Source organism: Oncorhynchus mykiss, chromosome 10, assembly GCF_057628025.1.
Source record: "Oncorhynchus mykiss isolate SJ-2025 chromosome 10, ASM5762802v1, whole genome shotgun sequence".
Classification (NCBI taxonomy): domain Eukaryota; kingdom Metazoa; phylum Chordata; class Actinopteri; order Salmoniformes; family Salmonidae; genus Oncorhynchus; species Oncorhynchus mykiss.
The window spans coordinates 89330386-89352063 of NC_143031.1; the positions used below are offsets into that span (position 1 = coordinate 89330386).

At 46.9% G+C, this 21678-nt stretch overlaps 1 protein-coding gene across 7 annotated transcripts; it reads right to left on the reverse strand.

Moving 5' to 3' along the window:
* Window positions 1-1893: 1893 nt before the first annotated feature.
* Window positions 1894-19706, reverse strand: tmem144a (transmembrane protein 144a). Of its 7 annotated transcripts, none has more exons than XR_016484012.1 (13): window positions 19041-19706; window positions 18803-18958; window positions 18134-18256; window positions 17797-17896; window positions 17606-17686; window positions 16409-16493; window positions 16210-16286; window positions 13687-13805; window positions 8603-8722; window positions 7917-8014; window positions 6906-6959; window positions 2724-3656; window positions 1894-2197 (listed from the first exon to the last, which is right to left on the reverse strand). XR_016484012.1 is itself a non-coding variant. In XM_090188489.1 (12 exons), the coding sequence occupies exons 1-12, from the start codon at window positions 19129-19131 to the stop codon at window positions 3573-3575; spliced, it is 1188 nt and encodes a 395-aa protein (XP_090044615.1). In that variant the 5' UTR covers window positions 19132-19706; the 3' UTR covers window positions 1894-3572. The 7 variants fall into 7 exon arrangements, 3 of the variants coding, with proteins under 3 accessions (XP_090044615.1, XP_090044616.1, XP_090044617.1); XR_016484009.1 differs by having other exon boundaries at window positions 1894-2242; window positions 2425-3656; XR_016484011.1 differs by having other exon boundaries at window positions 2413-3656.
* Between the last annotated feature and the right edge of the window lie 1972 nt (window positions 19707-21678).

Sequence of the window (21678 nt, forward strand, 5' to 3'; positions counted from 1 at the left end):
GTTGAAACAGTGTTCTCTAATGAACATGACAGGACCCTGGTTGAAACAGTGTTCTCTAATGAACGAGACAGGACCCTGGTTGAAACAGTGTTCTCTAATGAACATGACAGGACCCTGGTTGAAACAGTGTTCTCTAATGAACGAGACAGGACCCTGGTTGAAACAGTGTTCTCTAATGAACGAGACAGGACCCTGGTTGAAACAGTGTTCTCTAATGAACGAGACAGGACCCTGGTTGAAACAGTGTTCTCTAATGAACGAGACAGGACCCTGGTTGAAACAGTGTTCTCTAATGAACATGACAGGACCCTGGTTGAAACAGTGTTCTCTAATGAACGAGACAGGACCCTGGTTGAAACAGTGTTCTCTAATGAACGAGACAGGACCCTGGTTGAAACAGTGTTCTCTAATGAACATGACAGGACCCTGGTTGAAACAGTGTTCTCTAATGAACGAGACAGGACCCTGGTTGAAACAGTGTTCTCTAATGAACGAGACAGGACCTGGTTGAAACAGTGTTCTCTAATGAACGAGACAGGACCCTGGTTGAAACAGTGTTCTCTAATGAACGAGACAGGACCCTGGTTGAAACAGTGTTCTCTAATGAACGAGACAGGACCCTGGTTGAAACAGTGTTCTCTAATGAACGAGACAGGACCTGGTTGAAACAGTGTTCTCTAATGAACGAGACAGGACCCTGGTTGAAACAGTGTTCTCTAATGAACGAGACAGGACCCTGGTTGAAACAGTGTTCTCTAATGAACATGACAGGACCTGGTTGAAACAGTGTTCTCTAATGAACGAGACAGGACCCTGGTTGAAACAGTGTTCTCTAATGAACATGACAGGACCTGGTTGAAACAGTGTTCTCTAATGAACATGACAGGACCCTGGTTGAAACAGTGTTCTCTAATGAACATGACAGGACCCTGGTTGAAACAGTGTTCTCTAATGAACGAGACAGGACCCTGGTTGAAACAGTGTTCTCTAATGAACGAGACAGGACCCTGGTTGAAACAGTGTTCTCTAATGAACATGACAGGACCTGGTTGAAACAGTGTTCTCTAATGAACATGACAGGACCCTGGTTGAAACAGTGTTCTCTAATGAACATGACAGGACCCTGGTTGAAACAGTGTTCTCTAATGAACGAGACAGGACCCTGGTTGAAACAGTGTTCTCTAATGAACGAGACAGGACCCTCGTTGAAACAGTGTTCTCTAATGAACAGGACCAATCATTGTGGATGTGTTCCATGGCTTCTGGTTGGTATATGTACGTACGGTCACTGGGGACGACGTCATTAATGAAGCCGGTGACTGTTGTGTAAACTCAATGTTATCGGATGGTTAACAAATGTGACCGACCTCCCCGATTCGGTCTTATGTAGCAACATTTGAAATTGTGTTTTGTACATTGGATAAATGTAGAGACTGAGCTAGAAAATGGTACATCATACACGACAGTTGAGGAACAATGGGGAAGTAATTCTGCTTTGAAAGTTGATAAACTTAACCCCACTTTTTAGAAAATGGCCCTTGAATGTTTTGGTACCTACTGGAGAGCTCTGTCTACACCCTCTTAAGCATTAGCCCCACCCATCTCTTTAAGGATTCACATATGAGGCCGTGTAGTAAACAACCAAAGATTAAGACTAATAGTGGTCAAAGTAGTAACCTACAATAAGGGAAAACTCCAGGTAAAAACATTGTCTAGACATGTTCATGAAATACAATAGATGGCTGTAATCACACCTGGCTAACTTGATGGGTCCTGTATTCATCTGGTGAAGTGTTCTGTTTAGACATCTAGCTAACTAAACAATTAACCGGCATAATCCCAACTCCTACTACTGGTTCTAAATATCAGAGTAAGAACTCAACGGACACTGTGAAAGCTTAAACCAAGTTTATTCATCCCAAATGATCGAACAGCTGAACCAACAAAAACATTCACAGCACTGATATTTAACCCTTCCTCCTATGCCGAGTCTCCTACACATCTGAACAGCAAATGCATCTCTGTTGCTAGGCAGAACCTTGGTGATATCTGTTCTTCCTCACTTCGTCTGACCTCTAACCCCAAATGGCTCACTCCTCCCCAACTCACGGCTGTCATGGTGACTGGTACCAGACTGTCTTCTCCTCGCAGAGGATCCCCAATGGCAAACAATAACATATCCTGACATAATGTAAACCTTATACATTACCCTCCCTCTCTCTGACATAACGTTATACATTACCTACCCTCCCTCCCTCAGTGACATATCCTGACATAATGTAAACGTTATACATTACCCTCCCTCCCCCAGTGACATATCCTGACAATGTAAACGTTATACATTACCCTTCCTCCCTCAGTGACATAATGTAAATGTTATACATTACCCTCCCTCAGTGACATAATGTAAACGTTATACATTACCCTCCCTCCCTCAGTGACATATCCTGACATAATGTAAACGTTATACTACCCTCCCTCCCTCAGTGACATATCCTGACATAATGTAAATGTTATACATTACCCTCCCTCCCTCAGTGACAATGTAAACGTTATACATTACCCTCCCTCCCTCAGTGACAATGTAAACGTTATACATTACCCTCCCTCCCTCTGACATATCCTGACAATGTAAACGTTATACATTACCCTCCCCCCCAGTGACATATCCTGACATAATGTAAACGTTATACATTACCCTCCCTCAGTGACATAATGTAAACGTTATACATTACCCTCCCTCCCCCAGTGACATAATGTAAATGTTATACATTACCCTCAGTGACATATCCTGACAATGTAAATGTTATACATTACCCTCCCTCCCCCAGTGACATATCCTGACATAATGTAAACGTTACATTACCCTCCCTCCCTCAGTGACATAATGTAAACGTTATACATTACCCTCCCTCTGACATATCCTGACATAATGTAAACGTTATACATTACCCTCCCTCCCTCAGTGACATAATGTAAACATTATAAATTACCCTCAGTGACATATCCTGACAATGTAAACGTTATACATTACCCTCCCTCAGTGACATATCCTGACATAATGTAAACATTATACATTACCCTCAGTGACATGAATAAGTATATTTCATATTCTCAGAACCCAACAACGCCTTTTATATAATTATTCAACATATCAAATGGCTATGGTAGGCTACAAAACCTTTCATAGAGCTGAAAGCCCACACATTTTCTTCAACAAATTTACCTTTTTCTAGTTTAGTCATGTTGATCTTAGAAGTGTTTACTTTGCAGGTTGACTTGCAATTTCCCGTACATTGGATGGAACAACAGGAAGTATTGACTCTACAGTTAAACCTCTTCATCCACTGGTATCACATTAGATAACTTCATAAAAAATAGTATCCCTTTGAGATGAATTCATGGAAATAGACATAATTTTATCAAACATTAAAATATTAAGAGACTATGGAAATAATTTCTAGTTAGAAACTAGGTGAAAAGACAGTTCCCTTTTGGAGTACAGTAACCATCCTCATCCTGGTTCCCTGAGTGTCTGGCGGAAAGTCATAACACCTTAGACCAGGTGTGTGTCACACCTTGGAGAAGGCTGTTAGCAGGGCTCCAGCGAGAACCAATGAGAACGCCATGCCCAGGATGAGGAAGTTACACCAACCCTGAGGACGAGAGGAGAGGTCATTTAAGCGATTGACCATATACCACACCCTTCTCGGGCATTATTGCTTAATTATGCCACGGCATTGTTGAATACTATTCAATTCTGATTGGCTAGAAGGGCATTCTAAGGGGTAATACCAGACGGACAGGTAGTAAAGATGTTGCACACCTCTGAAGGTGGCAGCTAGCATTATTTTACTGTTGTTGCAGCATCTGAGGACCTAAGGTGATGAACATTCCCTTCTCCTTCTGCTATCTGAGGACCTAAGGTGGTGAACATTCCCTTCTCCTTCTCCTATCTGAGGACCTAAGGAGGTGAACATTCCCTTCTGCTATCTGAGGACCTAAGGAGGTGAACATTCCCGTCTATCTGAGGACCTAAGGAGGTGAACATTCCCTTCTCCTTCTGCTATCTGAGGACCTAAGGTGGTGAACATTCCCTTCTCCTACCTGAGGACCTAAGAAGGTGAACATTCCCTTCTGCTATCTGAGGACCTAAGGTGGTGAACATTCCCTTCTCCTATCTGAGGACCTAAGGTGGTGAACATTCCCTTCTGCTATCTGAGGACCTAAGGTGGTGAACATTCCCTTCTCCTTCTCCTATCTGAGGACCTAAGGTGGTGAACATTCCCTTCTCCTTCTCCTATCTGAGGACCTAAGGTGGTGAACATTCCCTTCTCCTTCTGCTATCTGAGGACCTAAGGAGGTGAACATTCACTTCTCCTTCTGCTATCTGAGGACCTAAGGTGGTGAACATTCCCTTCTCCTTCTGCTATCTGAGGACCTAAGGTGGTGAACATTCACTTCTCCTTCTGCTATCTGAGGACCTAAGGTGGTGAACATTCCCTTCTCCTATCTGAGGACCTAAGGTGAACATTCACTTCTCCTATCTGAGGACCTAAGGTGGTGAACATTCACTTCTCCTTCTGCTATCTGAGGACCTAAGGAGGTGAACATTCACTTCTCCTTCTGCTATCTGAGGACTTAAGGAGTGAACATTCACTTCTCCTTCTGCTATTTGAGGACCTAAGGAGGTGAACATTCACTTCGTCTCCTATCTGAGGATTTAAGGAGGTGAACATTCACTTCGTCTCCTATCTGAGGACCTAAGGAGGTGAACATTCACTTCTCCTATCTGAGGACCTAAGGAGGTGAACATTCACTTCTCCTATCTGAGGACCTAAGGAGGTGAACATTCACTTCTCCTATCTGAGGACCTAAGGAGGTCAACATTCACTTCTCCTTCTGCTATCTGAGGACCTAAGGAGGTGAACATTCACTTCTCCTTCTGCTATCTGAGGACCTAAGGTGGTGAACATTCACTTCTTCTCCTTCCTTTAATTTGTTCTTAACTGACTTGCCTAGTTAAATAAATAAAATCTTCCCATGTTTCTCATTTGACCAGCTGTTTTCAGCAACTGGTATTGTTGAAGTCGGTTGTCCTATTGACGTATTTACTAGCCTAGTGTTTGATATGAGATCTCATCTGTCATGAACAGTGTCCTGACGAGAGAGAAGCTTTTCTACGGCAAAATCGCGTCTCATCAGCTCATTGTTTTGATCTGTTTTATTTGCACCAAAGAAAACAAGTGAGGTTGGAAGGCCAAGGACTTATGAAGTCCAGCAACCTAATAAATGGGTTAGGGTTAGTCTTTATATAAATGACTAGTGGGCGGCGTCCCAACCACGTAGTCTTATTTACAAGATATAGTAGTCAGCGTTTATCCCACCACTTCTCAACCTCATATTCATCATCTCCAGCACCAAACCAGTGTCTCCATGTGAAAACTGTTTATATGATCTGTGACATCACAGGCCAGGACCTAAAGAACGCTTCTCTGTGACATCACAGGCCAGGATCTAAAGAACGCTTCTCTGTGACATCACAGGCCAGGATCTAAAGAACGCTTCTCTGTGACATCACAGGCCAGGATCTAAAGAACGCTTCTCTGTGACATCACAGGCCAGGATCTAAAGAACGCTTCTCATAAATAATTTCACATTTTCGAAATTGATCAAATCTCAAATCTAGTGTAAAGGCATTTTAGAAGCTTTGCCTCCATAGCTAATACCGGACACTCACTCTTGATCGCGCAGTCTTCTAAACTCCCCACTCCATTTAATGACAAGATGTTTAGATGTATTTTTTATCATACTTTTGTAATGTTTTTTTGTGACATGAATCATAATTACAGTCTATCAGGCTGCGTGATCCTCGTAATGTTACGGAAAAAATACAACTAATGGGACGCAGAACTAAATGCATTTCACACGCACAAATGAGACCAGTTATTTTTCGTATTTGCATTTAATTTCTTTCACTAGCAAATGTGAGTGAACTGCTGGCACTTTAGAGCCCACTGAATGTCCATCTGATGTTCTCTAATGTTAGCTTGAAACAATTAGTGTTTATCTTTCCACAACACACGGAGTCCAAATGGATTTGGCCATGTGTTTACATACAGCTGACAGTCGGTAAACAGCATCACAACAAACAGGAGGGGCAGACACTGGGTAGCTACGTCTAATAGTAATGGATTCATCTCCATGTCTGTTGACACAAACTCAGCATCACAACAAACAGGAGGGGCAGACACCGGGTAGCTACGTCTAATAGTAATGGATTCATCTCCATGTCTGTTGACACAAACTCAGCATCACAACAAACAGGATGAGGGGCAGAAACGTCTAATAGTAATGGATTCATCTCCATGTCTGTTGACACAAACTCTGTACATGCCTGTGTGTTGCAGCTCGAGAATCGGGATGTTCGATCTACTCAGTGGATTTATTTTTTATAAAAATGTGTACATGGACAAAGAATTGTGTAGTTGGTACCAAAATGCGTGCATGTTGGTATGTCTGATACCAGTCAAAAGTTTGGACACCTACTCATGCAAGGATTTTTCTTTATTTTGACTATTTTCTACATTGCAATATAATAGTGAAGATCAAAACCATGAAATAACACATGGAATCATGTAGTAACCAAAAAAGTGTTAAACAAATCAAAATATATTTTATATATTTGAGATTCTTCAAATAGCCACCCTTTGCCTTGATGACAGCATGGCATTCTCTCAAAGTTTCATGAGTTAGTCACCAGGAATGCATTTCAATTAACAGGTGTGCCTTCTTAATGCGTTTGAGATATTTGTAACTCACAAGTGAAAAAGGTTAACATGTTTCTATAAGTTTGCTTTGGTAATATATGTGGTAACATATTTTTGAATAGAACAGTTACCTACCTTAACCTCCTTAAAGACCACCACTCCCCAAAGAGCTGCAATCAGACCAGGACCCTACAGAGACACACACTCAACACAGTAAAGTGGGGCGGCAGGGTAGCCTAGTGGTTAGAGCGTTGGACTAGTAACTGGAAGGTTGCAAGTTCAAACCCCCGAACTGACTTGCCTAGTTAAATAAAGGTAAAATAAATAAATAACAACAGTACCGCCCTAGTACCGCTGTAGTATTAACACAGTACCGCCCTAGCATCGACACAGTACCGCCGTAGTATTAACACAGTACCGCCCTAGCATCGACACAGTACCGCCCTAGCATCGACACAGTACCGCCGTAGTATTAACACAGTACCGCCCTAGCATCGACACAGTACCGCTGTAGTATTAACATAGTAACGCTGTAGTATTAACACAGTACCGCCCTAGTACCGCTGTAGTATTAACATAGTACCGCTGTAGTATTAACACAGTACCGCCCTAGCATCGACACATTAACACAGTACCGCCGAAGTATTAACACAGTACCGCCCTAGTACCGCTGTAGTATTAACATAGTACCGCCGTAGTATTAACACAGTACCGCCCTAGCATCGACACAGTACCTCTGTAGTATTAACACAGTACCGCTGTAGTATTAACACAGTACCGCCGTAGTATTAACACAGTACCGCTGTAGTATTAACACAGTACCGCTGTAGTATTAACACAGTACCGCTGTAGTATTAACATAGTACCGCCGTAGTATTAACACAGTACCGCCGTAGTATTAACACAGTACCGCCGTAGTATTAACACAGTACCGCTGTAGTACTAACATAGTACCGCTGTAGTATTAACACAGTACCGCTGTAGTATTAACACAGTACCGCCGTAGTATTAACACAGTACCGCTGTAGTACTAATGTAGTATTAATATAGTACCGCTGTAGTATTAATATACCGCTGTAGTACTAAATGTAGTATTAATATAGTACCGCTGTAGTAGTAATATAGTACCGCTGTATTAATACTCACCGTGGTTATTATGGGGAAACTGACCACAGCACTCAGGTAGGTGTTGGCCAGAAACCAGCAGCAGGTAGCAATACCCCACATCACCCCAGAGACAAAGCCTGGACGAAAATACAGTGTAAATAACCCAACAATCTAACCAGGCAGTGTAGTCTAGTCTGGGTGTGTGTGTATCAGGTAGTATAGGTACTCTCTAGGTGTGTGTGTGTGTGTACCAGGGAGTATAACTCTCTAGGTGTGTGTACAAGGGAGTATAACTCTCTAGGTGCATGTACCAGGTAGTATTGCTCTAGGTGTATGTGTGTACCAGGTAGTATTGCTCTAGGTGTATGTGTGTGTACCAGGTAGTATTGCTCTAGGTGTATGTGTGTGTACCAGGTAGTATTGCTCTAGGTGTATGTGTGTGTACCAGGTAGTATTGCTCTAGGTGTATGTGTGTGTACCAGGTAGTATTGCTCTAGGTGTATGTGTGTGTACCAGGTATTATTGCTCTAGGTGTATGTGTGTGTACCAGGTATTATTGCTCTAGGTGTATGTGTGTGTACCAGGTAGTATTGCTCTAGGTGTATGTACCAGGTAGTATTGCTCTAGGTGTATGTGTGTGTACCAGGTAGTATTGCTCTAGGGTAGACTCTAGGTGTGTGTGTACCAGGTAGTATTGCTCTAGGGTAGACTCTAGGTGTGTGTACCAGGTAGTATTGCTCTAGGGTAGACTCTAGGTTTGTTCTTCATGGCAGCGCAGTAGATCAGGAAGTAGACCGTACTGGTCAGGAATATCCCACTGAACTGGGCAAACACATAGTCCAGATCTAGACACACACACACACACACAGAGAGGAAAGAAAATATCAGCCAGGTGCTGCTGGAGATAGAGATGTATAGAGATCACAACGTATCCCTGCCATTATGGTGGCACCATAGAGATGTATAGAGATCACAACATTGTATCTATGCCGTTATGGTGGCACCATAGAGATCACAATGTATCCCTGCCGTTATGGTGGCACCATAGAGATGTATAGAGATCACAACATTGTATCTATGCTGTTATGGTGGCACCATAGAGATCACAACATTGTATCTATGCTGTTATGGTGGCACCATAGAGATCACAACATTGTATCTATGCTGTTATGGTGGCACCATAGAGATCACAACATTGTATCTATGCTGTTATGGTGGCACCATAGAGATCACAACATTGTATCTATGCTGTTATGGTGGCACCATAGAGATCACAACATTGTATCTATGCTGTTATGGTGGCACCATAGAGATCACAACATTGTATCTATGCTGTTATGGTGGCTCCATAGAGATCACAACATTGTATCTATGCTGTTATGGTGGCACCATAGAGATCACAACATTGTATCTATGCTGTTATGGTGGCACCATAGAGATCACAACATTGTATCTATGCTGTTATGGTGGCACCATAGAGATCACAACATTGTATCTATGCTGTTATGGTGGCACCATAGAGATCACAACATTGTATCTATGCTGTTATGGTGGCACCATAGAGATCACAACATTGTATCTATGCTGTTATGGTGGCACCATAGAGATGTATAGAGATCACAACATTGTATCTATGCTGTTATGGTGGCACCATAGAGATGTATAGAGATCACAACATTGTATCTATGCTGTTATGGTGGCACCATAGAGATGTATAGAGATCACAACATTGTACCTATGCTGTTATGGTGGCACCATAGAGATGTATAGAGATCACAACATTGTATCTATGCTGTTATGGTGGCACCATAGAGATGTATAGAGATCACAACATTGTATCTATGCTGTTATGGTGGCACCATAGAGATGTATAGAGATCACAACATTGTATCTATGCTGTTATGGTGGCCCCATAGAGATGTATAGAGATCACAACATTGTATCTATGTTGTTATGGTGGCACCATAGAGATGTATAGAGATCACAACATTGTATCCATGTTGTTATGGTGGCACCATAGAGATGTATAGAGATCACAACATTGTATCTATGCTGTTATGGTGGCACCATAGAGATGTATAGAGATCACAACATTGTATCTATGCTGTTATGGTGGCACCATAGAGATGTATAGAGATCACAACATTGTATCTATGCTGTTATGGTGGCACCATAGAGATGTATAGAGATCACAACATTGTATCTATGCTGTTATGGTGGCCCCATAGAGATGTATAGAGATCACAACATTGTATCTATGTTGTTATGGTGGCACCATAGAGATGTATAGAGATCACAACATTGTATCCATGTTGTTATGGTGGCACCATAGAGATGTATAGAGATCACAACATTGTATCTATGCTGTTATGGTGGCACCATAGAGATGTATAGAGATCACAACATTGTATCTATGCTGTTATGGTGGCACCATAGAGATGTATAGAGATCACAACATTGTATCTATGCTGTTATGGTGGCACCATAGAGATGTATAGAGATCACAACATTGTATCTATGCTGTTATGGTGGCACCATAGAGATGTATAGAGATCACAACATTGCATCTATGCTGTTATGGTGGCACCATAGAGATGTATAGAGATCACAACATTGCATCTATGCTGTTATGGTGGCACCATAGAGATGTATAGAGATCACAACATTGTATCTATGCTGTTATGGTGGCACCATAGAGATGTATAGAGATCACAACATTGCATCTATGCTGTTATGGTGGCACCATAGAGATGTATAGAGATCACAACATTGCATCTATGCTGTTATGGTGGCACCATAGAGATGTATAGAGATCACAACATTGTATCACCATAAAGATCGTAATGTTGTATCTCCATTTGAAAGTAGTACATTTTCTTCTTCTTTTGATGTTTGAAAAAAGTGCAAAGCTGTTGGTGATTTACCGCCACCTGCAGTGCTGGAGCCATGAACTGAATCTTTTGACATAAATGTATTGTGGCCACTAGATGGCGGTCATATAGCTTAAAGCCATTTACAAACCATGCAACTCAATGTGAAGAAGAAGATAATGCTCAAGGCCGGCCCGCTCATTAGGCAGGATTAGGCACTAAACCAAGACGCACCTTTTTATTTTTTTTATTACCTTTATTTAACTAGGCAAGTCAGTTAAGAACAAATTATTATTTTCAATGACGGCCTAGGAACGAACAGTTAACAGCCTGTTCAGGGGCAGAACGACAGATTTGTACCTTGTCAGCTCGGGGGTTTGAACTTGAAACCTTCCGGTTACTAGTCCAGTTCTAACCACTAGGCTACCCTGCTGCCCCACCTCCAACAATAACTAAAATCTCTAATAATTCTGCCCAAAAACAAAAGCCAATCTCTCTCTCAGTGAGGGGGAGAGATGGGTAATGCAGCTGAAGGAGAGTGACGGGTAATGCAGCAGTGAGGGGGAGAGACGGGTAATGCAGCTGTGAAGGGGAGAGACGGGTAATGCAGCTGTGAAGGGGAGAGACGGGTAATGCAGCTGTGAAGGGGAGAGACGGGTAATGCAGCTGTGAGGGGGAGAGATGGGTAATGCAGCAGTGAGGGGGAGAGACGGGTAATGCAGCTGTGAAGGGGAGAGACAGGTAATGCAGCTGTGAGGGGGAGAGACGGGTAATGAGGCGGTGAGGGGGAGAGACGGGTAATGCGGCTGTGAGGGGGAGAGACGGGTAATGCGGCTGTGAAGGGGAGAGACGGGTAATGCAGCTGTGAGGGGGAGAGACGGGTAATGCAGCGGTGAAGGGGAGAGACGGGTAATGCAGCAGTGAGGGGGAGAGACGGGTAATGCAGCGGTGAGGGGGAGAGACGGGTAATGCAGCAGTGAGGGGGAGAGACGGGTAATGAAGCTGTGAAGGGGAGAGACGGGTAATGCAGCTGTGAAGGGGAGAGACGGGTAATGCAGCAGTGAGGGGGAGAGACGGGTAATGCAGCGGTGAGGGGGAGAGACGGGTAATGCAGCGGTGAGGGGGAGAGATGGGTAATGCAGCAGTGAAGGGGAGAGACGGGTAATGCAGCTGTGAAGGGGAGAGACGGGTAATGCAGCTGTGAAGGGGAGAGACGGGTAATGCAGCTGTGAGGGGGAGAGACGGGTAATGCAGCTGTGAGGGGGAGAGACGGGTAATGCAGCAGTGAGGGGGAGAGACGGGTAATGCAGCAGTGAGGGGGAGAGACGGGTAATGCAGCGGTGAGGGGGAGAGACGGGTAATGCAGCGGTGAGGGGGAGAGACGGGTAATGCAGCAGTGAGGGGGAGAGACGGGTAATGCAGCGGTGAGGGGGAGAGACGGGTAATGAGGCGGTGAGGGGGAGAGACGGGTAATGCGGCTGTGAGGGGGAGAGACGGGTAATGCGGCTGTGAGGGGGAGAGACGGTTAATGCGGCTGTGAAGGGGCGAGACGGGTAATGCAGCAGTGAGGGGGAGAGACGGGTAATGCAGCAGTGAGGGGGAGAGACGGGTAATGCAGCGGTGAAGGGGAGAGACGGGTAATGCAGCTGTGAAGGGGAGAGACGGGTAATGCAGCTGAAGGGGAGAGACGGGTAATGCAGCTGAAGGGGAGAGACGGGTAATGCAGCAGAAGGAGAGAGACGGGTAATGCAGCTGTGAGGGGGAGAGACGGGTAATGCAGCTGTGAGGGTGAGAGACGGGTAATGCAGCTGTGAGGGGGAGAGACGGGTAATGCAGCAGTGAAGGGGAGAGACGGGTAATGCAGCGGTGAAGGGGAGAGTCGGGTAATCCAGCTGTGAAGGGGAGAGTCGGGTAATGCAGCGGTGAACGGGAGAGACGGGTAATGCAGCGGTGAAGGGGAGAGACGGGTAATGCAGCTGTGAGGGGGAGAGACTGGTAATGCAGCGGTGACTGGGAGAGACAGGTAATGCATCGGTGAAGGGGAGAGACAGGTAATGCAGCTGAAGGAGAGAGATGGGTAATGCAGCCGAAGGAGAGAGACGGGTAATGCAGCGGTGAGGGTGAGAGACGGGTAATGCAGCTGAAGGAGAGAGACGGGTAATGCAGCTGAAGGAGAGAGACGGGTAATGCAGCGGTGAGGGGGAGAGACGGGTAATGCAGCTGAAGGAGAGAGACGGGTAATGCAGCTGAAGGAGAGAGACGGGTAATGCAGCCGAAGGAGAGAGACGGGTAATGCAGCCGAAGGAGAGAGACGGGTAATGCAGCTGAAGGAGAGAGACGGGTAATGCAGCTGAAGGAGGGAGACGGGTAATGCAGCGGTGAGGGGGAGAGACGGGTAATGCAGCCGAAGGGGAGAGACGGGTAATGCAGCGGTGAGGGGGAGAGACGGGTAATGCAGCCGAAGGGGAGAGACGGGTAATGCAGCCGAAGGAGAGAGACGGGTAATGCAGCCGAAGGGGAGAGACGGGTAATGCAGCCGAAGGGGAGAGACGGGTAATGCAGCCGAAGGAGAGAGACGGGTAATGCAGCCGAAGGAGAGAGACGGGTAATGCAGCCGAAGGAGAGAGACGGGTAATGCAGCCGAAGGAGAGAGACGGGTAATGCAGCCGAAGGAGAGAGACGGGTAATGCAGCCGAAGGAGAGAGACGGGTAATGCAGCTGAAGGAGAGAGACGGGTAATGCAGCTGAAGGAGAGAGACGGGTAATGCAGATGAAGGAGAGAGACGGGTAATGCAGCTGAAGGAGAGAGACGGGTAATGCAGCTGAAGGAGGGAGACGGGTAATGCAGCTGAAGGAGAGAGACGGGTAATGCGGCTGAAGGAGGGAGACGGGTAATGCAGTTGTGACTGGGAGAGACGGGTAATGCAGTTGTGACGTACCAAACTGGCTTGCCCCGGTAAAGTGGCTGTCATGATGTTCTGCGTGGTTCTTAATGTAGAGAACTGGAACAAAAGAGGTACCGTACAACAAACCTGCTGCCACAGCTAGGAGAGAACCTCTGGAGGGAGAGGGGGGAGAGAGAGAGAGGGAGGAGAGAGATTAGAAAACACAGCTAGGACAGAACTACTGGAGGGAGAGGGGGGAGAGAGAGAGAGGGAGGAGAGAGATTAGAAAACACAGCTAGGAGAGAACCTCTGGAGGGAGAGGGGGGAGAGAGAGAGGGGGGAGAGAGATTAGAAAACACAGCTAGGAGAGAACCACTGGAGGGAGAGGGGGGAGAGAGAGAGAGGGGGGAGAGATTAGAAAACACAGCTAGGAGAGAACCACTGGAGGGAGAGGGGGGAGAGAGAGAGAGAGAGGGGGGAGAGAGATTAGAAAACACAGCTAGGAGAGAACCTCTGGAGGGAGAGGGGGGAGAGAGAGAGAGGGAGAGAGAGGGGAGAGAGATTAGAAAACACAGCTAGGAGAGAACCACTGGAAGGAGAGGGGGGAGAGAGAGAGAGGGAGAGAGAGATTAGAAAACACAGCTAGGAGAGAACCACTGGAGGGAGAGGGGGGAGAGAGAGAGAGGGAGAGAGAGATTAGAAAACACAGCTAGGAGAGAACCACTGGAGGGAGAGGGGGGAGAGAGAGAGAGAGGGAGGAGAGAGATTAGAAAACACAGCTAGGAGAGAACCACTGGAGGGAGAGGGGGGAGAGAGAGAGAGAGGGAGAGAGATTAGAAAACACAGCTAGGAGAGAACCACTGGTGGGAGAGGGGGGGGAGAGAGAGAGAGAGGGAGAGAGATTAGAAAACACAGCTAGGAGAGAACCACTGGAGGGAGAGGGGGGAGAGAGAGAGAGGGAGGAGAGAGATTAGAAAACACAGCTAGGAGAGAACCACTGGAAGGAGAGGGGGGAGAGAGAGAGAGGGAGAGAGATTAGAAAACACAGCTAGGAGAGAACCACTGGAGTGGGAGAGGGGGGAGAGAGAGAGAGGGAGAGAGAGATTAGAAAACACAGCTAGGAGAGAACCACTGGAGGGAGAGGGGGGAGAGAGAGAGAGAGGGGGGAGAGATTAGAAAACACAGCTAGGAGAGAACCACTGGAGGGAGAGGGGGGAGAGAGAGAGGGAGGGGAGAGAGATTAGAAAACACAGCTAGGAGAGAACCACTGGAGGGGGAGGGGGGAGAGAGAGAGAGAGGGGGAGAGATTAGAAAACACAGCTAGGAGAGAACCACTGGAGGGAGAGAGAGGGGAGAGAGAGGGGGAGAGAGATTAGAAAACACTGCTAGGAGAGAACCACTGGAGGGGGAGAGAGGGGGGAGAGAGAGGGAGAGGGGGGAGAGAGATTAGAAAACACAGCTAGGAGAGAACCACTGGAGGGAGAGAGAGGGAGAGAGAGGGAGAGGGGGGAGAGAGAGAGAGGGGGGAGAGATTAGAAAACACAGCTAGGAGAGAACCACTGGAGGGGGAGAGAGGGGGGAGAGAGAGGGAGAGAGATTAGAAAACACAGCTAGGACAGAACCACTGGAGGGAGAGGGGGGAGAGAGAAAGAGGGGGAGAGAGATTAGAAAACACAGCTAGGAGAGAACCACTGGAGGGGGAGATTAGAAAACAGCTAGGAGAGAACCACTGGAGGGAGAGGGGGGAGAGAGAGAGGGGGAGAGATTAGAAAACACAGCTAGGAGAGAACCACTGGAGGGAGAGAGAGGGGAGAAGGGGAGAGAGATTAGAAAACAGCTAGGAGAGAACCACTGGAGGGAGAGAGATTAGAAAACTCTGAGAAATGAAAAGCTGGCCAAAAAGTATGTGGGCACCTGCCTGTCTAACATCTCATTCCAAAATCACGGGCATTAATATGGAGCTGCTATAACAGCCTCCACTCTTCTGGGAAGGCGTTCCACTAGATGTTGGAACATTGCTGTGGGGACTTGCTTCCATTCAGCCACAAGAGCATTAGTGAAGTCGAGCACTGATATTGGGTGAATAGGCCTGGCTCGTAGTCATCGTGCCAAGGCTGACAGTCCCTTTACCCTCTTGTACTAGGCTGACAGTCCCTTTATCCTCTTGTACTAGGCTGACAGTCCCTTTATCCTCTTGTACTAGGCTGACAGTCCCTTTATCCTCTTGTTCTAGGCTGACAGTCCCTTTATCCTCTTGTACTAGGCTGACAGTCCCTTTATCCTCTTGTACTAGGCTGACAGTCCCTTTATCCTCGTTCTAGGCTGACAGTCCCTTTATCCTCGTTCTAGGCTGACAGTCCCTTTATCCTCGTTCTAGGCTGACAGTCCCTTTATCCTCTTGTTCTAGGCTGACAGTCCCTTTATCCTCTTGTACTAGGCTGACAGTCCCTTTATCCTCTTGTACTAGGCTGACAGTCCCTTTATCCTCTTGTACTAGGCAGTGATTTTCTGCTCAAGCAGTGCAAGCCTCCCGCTCTGCAAATGTTAAGCGTGTCGAGCATATGTTAAGATACGTACACCAGTCGTTTGGTCCGCGGTCTTAGTGTGTCAACCCACGAGTCATCAGACGACGTCCCACCATCTGCATTTACACACTGCACACACACACACACACACACACACACACACACACACACAGTATTAAAATCTGCTCCACATTGATCAGCATCCAGACTGCTGTAGAGTGACTCAGGCTAGGAACAGCAGTGTGTCTCACGCCGTCTATGAGTAGTGGCTCCTCCTCTTCTGGTCTGGAGGACTGACTGTGAACATCACTCTTCACAAAGAAGAAGATCACAGCACTGAGGAGAGAGAGCACGGTTACACACCATGTTACATACTACATACCCTGTTACACACACTGTTACACACCATGTTACATACTACACACCCTGTTACACACCCTGTTCCACACCACCAAACACCCTGTTACACACCCTGTTACACACCACCACACACCCTGTTACACACCCTGTTCCACACCCTGTTCCACACCACCAAACACCCTGTTACACACCATACTCCCTGTTCCACACCACCAAACACCCTGTTCCACACCACCAAACACCCTGTTACACACCATACTCCGTTACACACCACCAAACACCCCGTTACACACCACCAAACACCCTGTTACACACCAAACACCCTGTTCCACACCACCAAACACCCTGTTCCACACCACCATACACCCTGTTCCACACCACCATACACCCTGTTCCACACCACCATACACCCTGTTCCACACCACCAAACACCCTGTTCCACACCACCAAACACCCTGTTACACACCACCAAACACCCTGTTACACACCACCAAACACCACCACACACCCTGTTACACACCAAACACCCTGTTACACACCAAACACCCTGTTCCACACCACCAAACACCCTGTTACACACCAAACACCCTGTTCCACACCACCAAACACCCTGTTCCACACCACCAAACACCCTGTTACACACCACCATACACCCTGTTACACACCACCATACACCCTGTTCCACACCACCAAACACCCTGTTACACACCAAACACCCTGTTACACACCACCATACTCCCTGTTACACACCACCAAACACCCTGTTACACACCACCAAACACCCTGTTACACACCACCAAACACCCTGTTACACACCACCAAACACCCTGTTACACACCACCAAACACCCTGTTCCACACCACCAAACACCCTGTTCCACACCCTGTTCCACACCACCACACACCCTGTTACACACTACCATACACCTTATTCCACACCCTGTTCCACACCCTGTTCCACACCACCAAACACCCTGTTCCACACCCTGTTCCACACCACCAAACACCCTGTTACACATCCCTCCACGTTACACACCCCGTTATACTCCCCCCGCTACGCCCCACCACCACAAAAACACCCCTCATTACCTGAGCAGACAGCATCCTGCTCCACAGTAGTTGAGTGTTGGGTTAGAAACTTCCTCAGCATCGATCCCAAACCAGCCAAACCTAGAGATACACACACAGTGTATTGTAAGGGTGTGTGAGGTGTGTGAGTATCTCTAGGTTTGGCTGGTGTGTGTGCGGTGTGTGTGCGTGAGTTGTGTGTGCGCGCGTACCTGGAGCTTGCCCAACCAATGAGGAGGTTGAAAGAGGCCCAGATGAGGAGGCCCAGACCCAGACCGATGGTTTTCACTATGGGGACCACCGTGATGTTACCTACACACACACACAGATTAAATACTTACCTGTAGCCCAAAGGGCCCCCCCCCCCCCGCCCCTCCCCCAGCATGGCTAGAGGTATACTGACCTGTAGCCCAGATGCCGCCCCCCCCCAGCATGGCTAGAGGTATACTGACCTGTAGCCCAGATGCCGCCCCCCCCAGCATGGCTAGAGGTATACTGACCTGTAGCCCAGATGCCGCCCCCCCCCAGCATGGCTAGAGGTATACTGACCTGTAGCCCAGATGGCCCCCCCCAGCATGGCTAGCGGCCAGAAGGTGGGAGACCCCAGAATAATGTTGACCACCAGAGATACGCTCCAGACTGCTGCACACAGCACCCACTGGAAGAACAGACCTGCAACACACACACACAACAAATCAAATGTTATTGGTCACATACACCTGCGGTACCACACTGCCAACAGCCGTAGCAAAGGTGAGTTGGACACACTTGGGGTGCATTCAGCAGGACACAGTGTTTTGGAAATGTTCAGATATAAATAGGCTGTGTGTGTGGGGGGGATACAATGTATAATAAGGAATCACATGAGCTCTATTCATGGTATTTCTTGGTTTGGCAAATGCCTTTCTTACTAAACAGGATCATTGATTAGTGATGACGTAGCCTAATCAATCAGTGATCGATAAGTATTACACAATAAGGAAAGTTGCGTTTGGAAAGTCTCGGGAACAGTGGAAAGTTCAGAACACATAACATGTAATGTACAGGAAAGAAGGTTAAACCATGTCAAGTTACCAGACCCACGAAACACCAGGAATAAACCAAGTGTTGTCTTTTAAAGCCGTTTAACCGGTCCCCGGTTAACACGTTGAGTAAACTAACTAACGTTAGTTCTTTAGGCGTTGAACTCATTATACATTTGTCTCGCTTCGTCCTTACCGTCTCCGGTGGGTATCTTCTTCACGGGGACAAAGTTAGAACCGTAAAACAGAACGGCCACCCCGCACGAGACGAAGCCGTAGGTTAGGTCGGTGCCGTTGGACGAGTTAGTCACGAGCTGCACCGAATACTTCCCGAGTTGTCCGGTATTCTCACCTGAAACAAGCACAAACTGGTCTGACACAGTAGTAGCCCATACAGATCCGTAGGAAATGCCAAGAGACCTACGGTAACAAACCTGTAGATGTGTTCAATTCGGCGTCACATTGTACCGCCTGTAGTGTCGCTAGAAGCAGACATACACTGCTAACAACACTCAACAATAACATGACCGCAGAGACGACTAGATACGAGCTGACTACTAACCTAGGCTACATTAACCAGCTGTTTCAATATACTACTTAGACGTTAACGGTGTAGACCGGTTCTACAACTCTGCAAGGTACTGACAACTGCGGTGCAGAGGAGTTACACTTCCGTGTACATCACATGACCACCGTGCAGTTCGTTTTGCACCGCTGGGCAATATTAACCCCAAAGATGGTGGATAAATAAGTGTTTTACTCAGGCCGTTTTACCATTGGATAATTTTTTTGTTGTCAATGTTCCTGTCAGTGTAAGTTTCCTCTTTCTGCTTTTCCCGTGTGAGCTCCTGGTTCCTCCATAATATCTGTCATGCTCACGCAAGAGAGGGAACAGCTGGCTCTGGGTCTACTTGTTGGACGCGTTCGAGCAGATTACTTTTATCAAAGGTGGTCACCACCATGTTGGTCACAGTCTTTTAAAGTGTGTTGCATTATGGGAATAAAAATTGTCCGACTTGCACCTACATTTTGACTCCATGAACTTTACAAAAATCATGTGATCAAAGGTCATGAAGTTCTGACTGCAGTCGGCTGCAAGTTTCTGCAGTTGACCCTGAAGCCATCGCTGCATTGTGGGAGGATCTATTGTCAACCAATCATTAGGGTGTTTTCGTTTGACCCACGCAAACCTGACCAAAGACATGACTGAAACAGGAACCAATTTTGCCACAGTAGAGTTTGCCAATTTGTAGTCCTGAAACCTGGATATAAATTACCTATTTTTCGTTCAGCCATCCCTATGGGGAAAGAATAGGGTTTTGGAATAAGGTCTGAGGTTAACAGGTTTAGATATCAGTCAGTTAACATGACCTTTTTGAGAGCGAGCGAGAGAGAGAGATGCTTTTCTCATGCCCCTACTTTCTCACAGGCCCTCATTAGCATATGACCAATCAGGTTGCAATATGCAAATAACACCACATCTCTCCTTTTCACAGAACAAAGAATAGACTGCCTTTGTCTCAGCAGACCTGAAGGGTTTATTCTGATTTTGTCTCAACAGACCTGAAGGGATTATTCTGAGCAGGTACATCCAGGATGACCTTGGGTGTTGGTGGTTCTGACCTTGGGTGTTGGTGGTTCTGACCTTGGGTGTTGGTGGTTCTGACCTTGTTCTGGGTGTAGCAGGTACATCCAGGATGACCTTGTTGGTAGTTCTGGCAATGCGATGTGTCGGACTGGGGAAGACACTTGAATCTTCTCTTGTGCAGCTTTGTTGTTCTCAGGTCCATCCATATAGATGAGGTGATATCTGTTCCTGTGGACAGACCCATGTTGAACTTCCAACATGTATGATTGTGGTGCTGCATGTTCCCTCAGCAACAGTTGTTATGGCTTTTGAGTCAGTCCCCCACTTCTGTTTTCCAGGTGGGAGTCAGCTGAGGTCGCTAATTCTGAGGTTGCTGATTCTGTGATAAGTTGCTGATCTGCACTCCTTCTCTCCTTTTCCTTTGAGATCATCGCAGCTGTGGGAGTGATGGGTCTAGTGGTGATGGGTCTCATGGTGATGGGAGTGATGGGTCTAGTGGTGATGGGTCTAGTGGTGATGGGAGTGATCAGTCTAGTAGTGATGGGAGTGATGGGTCTAGTGGTGATGGGAGTGATGGGTCTAGTGGTGATGGGAGTGATGGGTCTAGTAGTGATGGGAGTGATGGGTCTAGTGGTGATGGGAGTGATGGGTCTAGTGGTGATGGGTCTAGTGGTGATGGGAGTGATGGGTCTAGTGGTGATGGGTCTAGTGGTGATGGGAGTGATGGGTCTAGTGGTGATGAAAGTGATGCGTCTAGTGGTGATGGGAGTGATGGGTCTAGTGGTGATGGGAGTGATGGGTCTAGTGGTGATGGGAGTGATGGGTCTAGTGGTGATGGGTCTAGTGGTGATGGGAGTGATCAGTCTAGTAGTGATGGGAGTGATGGGTCTAGTGGTGATGGGAGTGATGGGTCTAGTGGTGATGGGAGTGATGGGTCTAGTGGTGATGGGAGTGATGAGTCTAGTGGTGGTGGGAGTGATGGTTATTGTGGTGATGGGAGTGATGGGTCTAGTGGTGATGGGTCTAGTAGTGATGGGAGTGATGGGTCTAGTGGTGATGAGAGTGATGGGTCTAGTGGTGATGGGTCTAGTGGTGATGAGAGTCATGGGTCTAGTGGTGATGGGTCTAGTGGTGATGGGAGTGATGGGTATAGTGGTGATGAGAGTCATGGGTCTAGTGGTGTTGGGTCTAGTGGTGATGGGAGTGATGGGTCTAGTGGTGATGGGTATATTGGTGATGGGAGTGATGGGTCTAGTGGTGATGGGAGTGATGGGTCTAGTAGTGATGGGAGTGATGGGTCTAGTGGTGATGGGAGTGATGGGTCTAGTGGTGATGGGTCTAGTGGTGATGGGAGTGATGGGTCTAGTGGTGATGGGAGTAATGGGTCTAGTGGTGATGGGTCTAGTGGTGATGGGAGTGATGGGTCTAGTGGTGATGGGAGTGATGGGTCTAGTGGTGATGGGAGTGATGGGTCTAGTGGTGAT

Excerpts from the sequence above, each read along its gene's own strand:
- tmem144a (XM_090188489.1), bottom strand. The coding sequence starts at position 19,131 with ATGTTATTGTTGAGTGTTGTTAGCAGTGTATGTCTGCTTCTAGCGACA. Across the intron at positions 18,257-18,802 it reads GAAGATACCCACCGGAGACG|GTCTGTTCTTCCAGTGGGTG; the intron begins GTAAGGACGAAG and ends TGTGTGTTGCAG. Across the intron at positions 13,806-16,209 it reads CCGCGGACCAAACGACTGGT|AGGTTCTCTCCTAGCTGTGG; the intron begins GTACGTATCTTA and ends CTCTCCCTCCAG.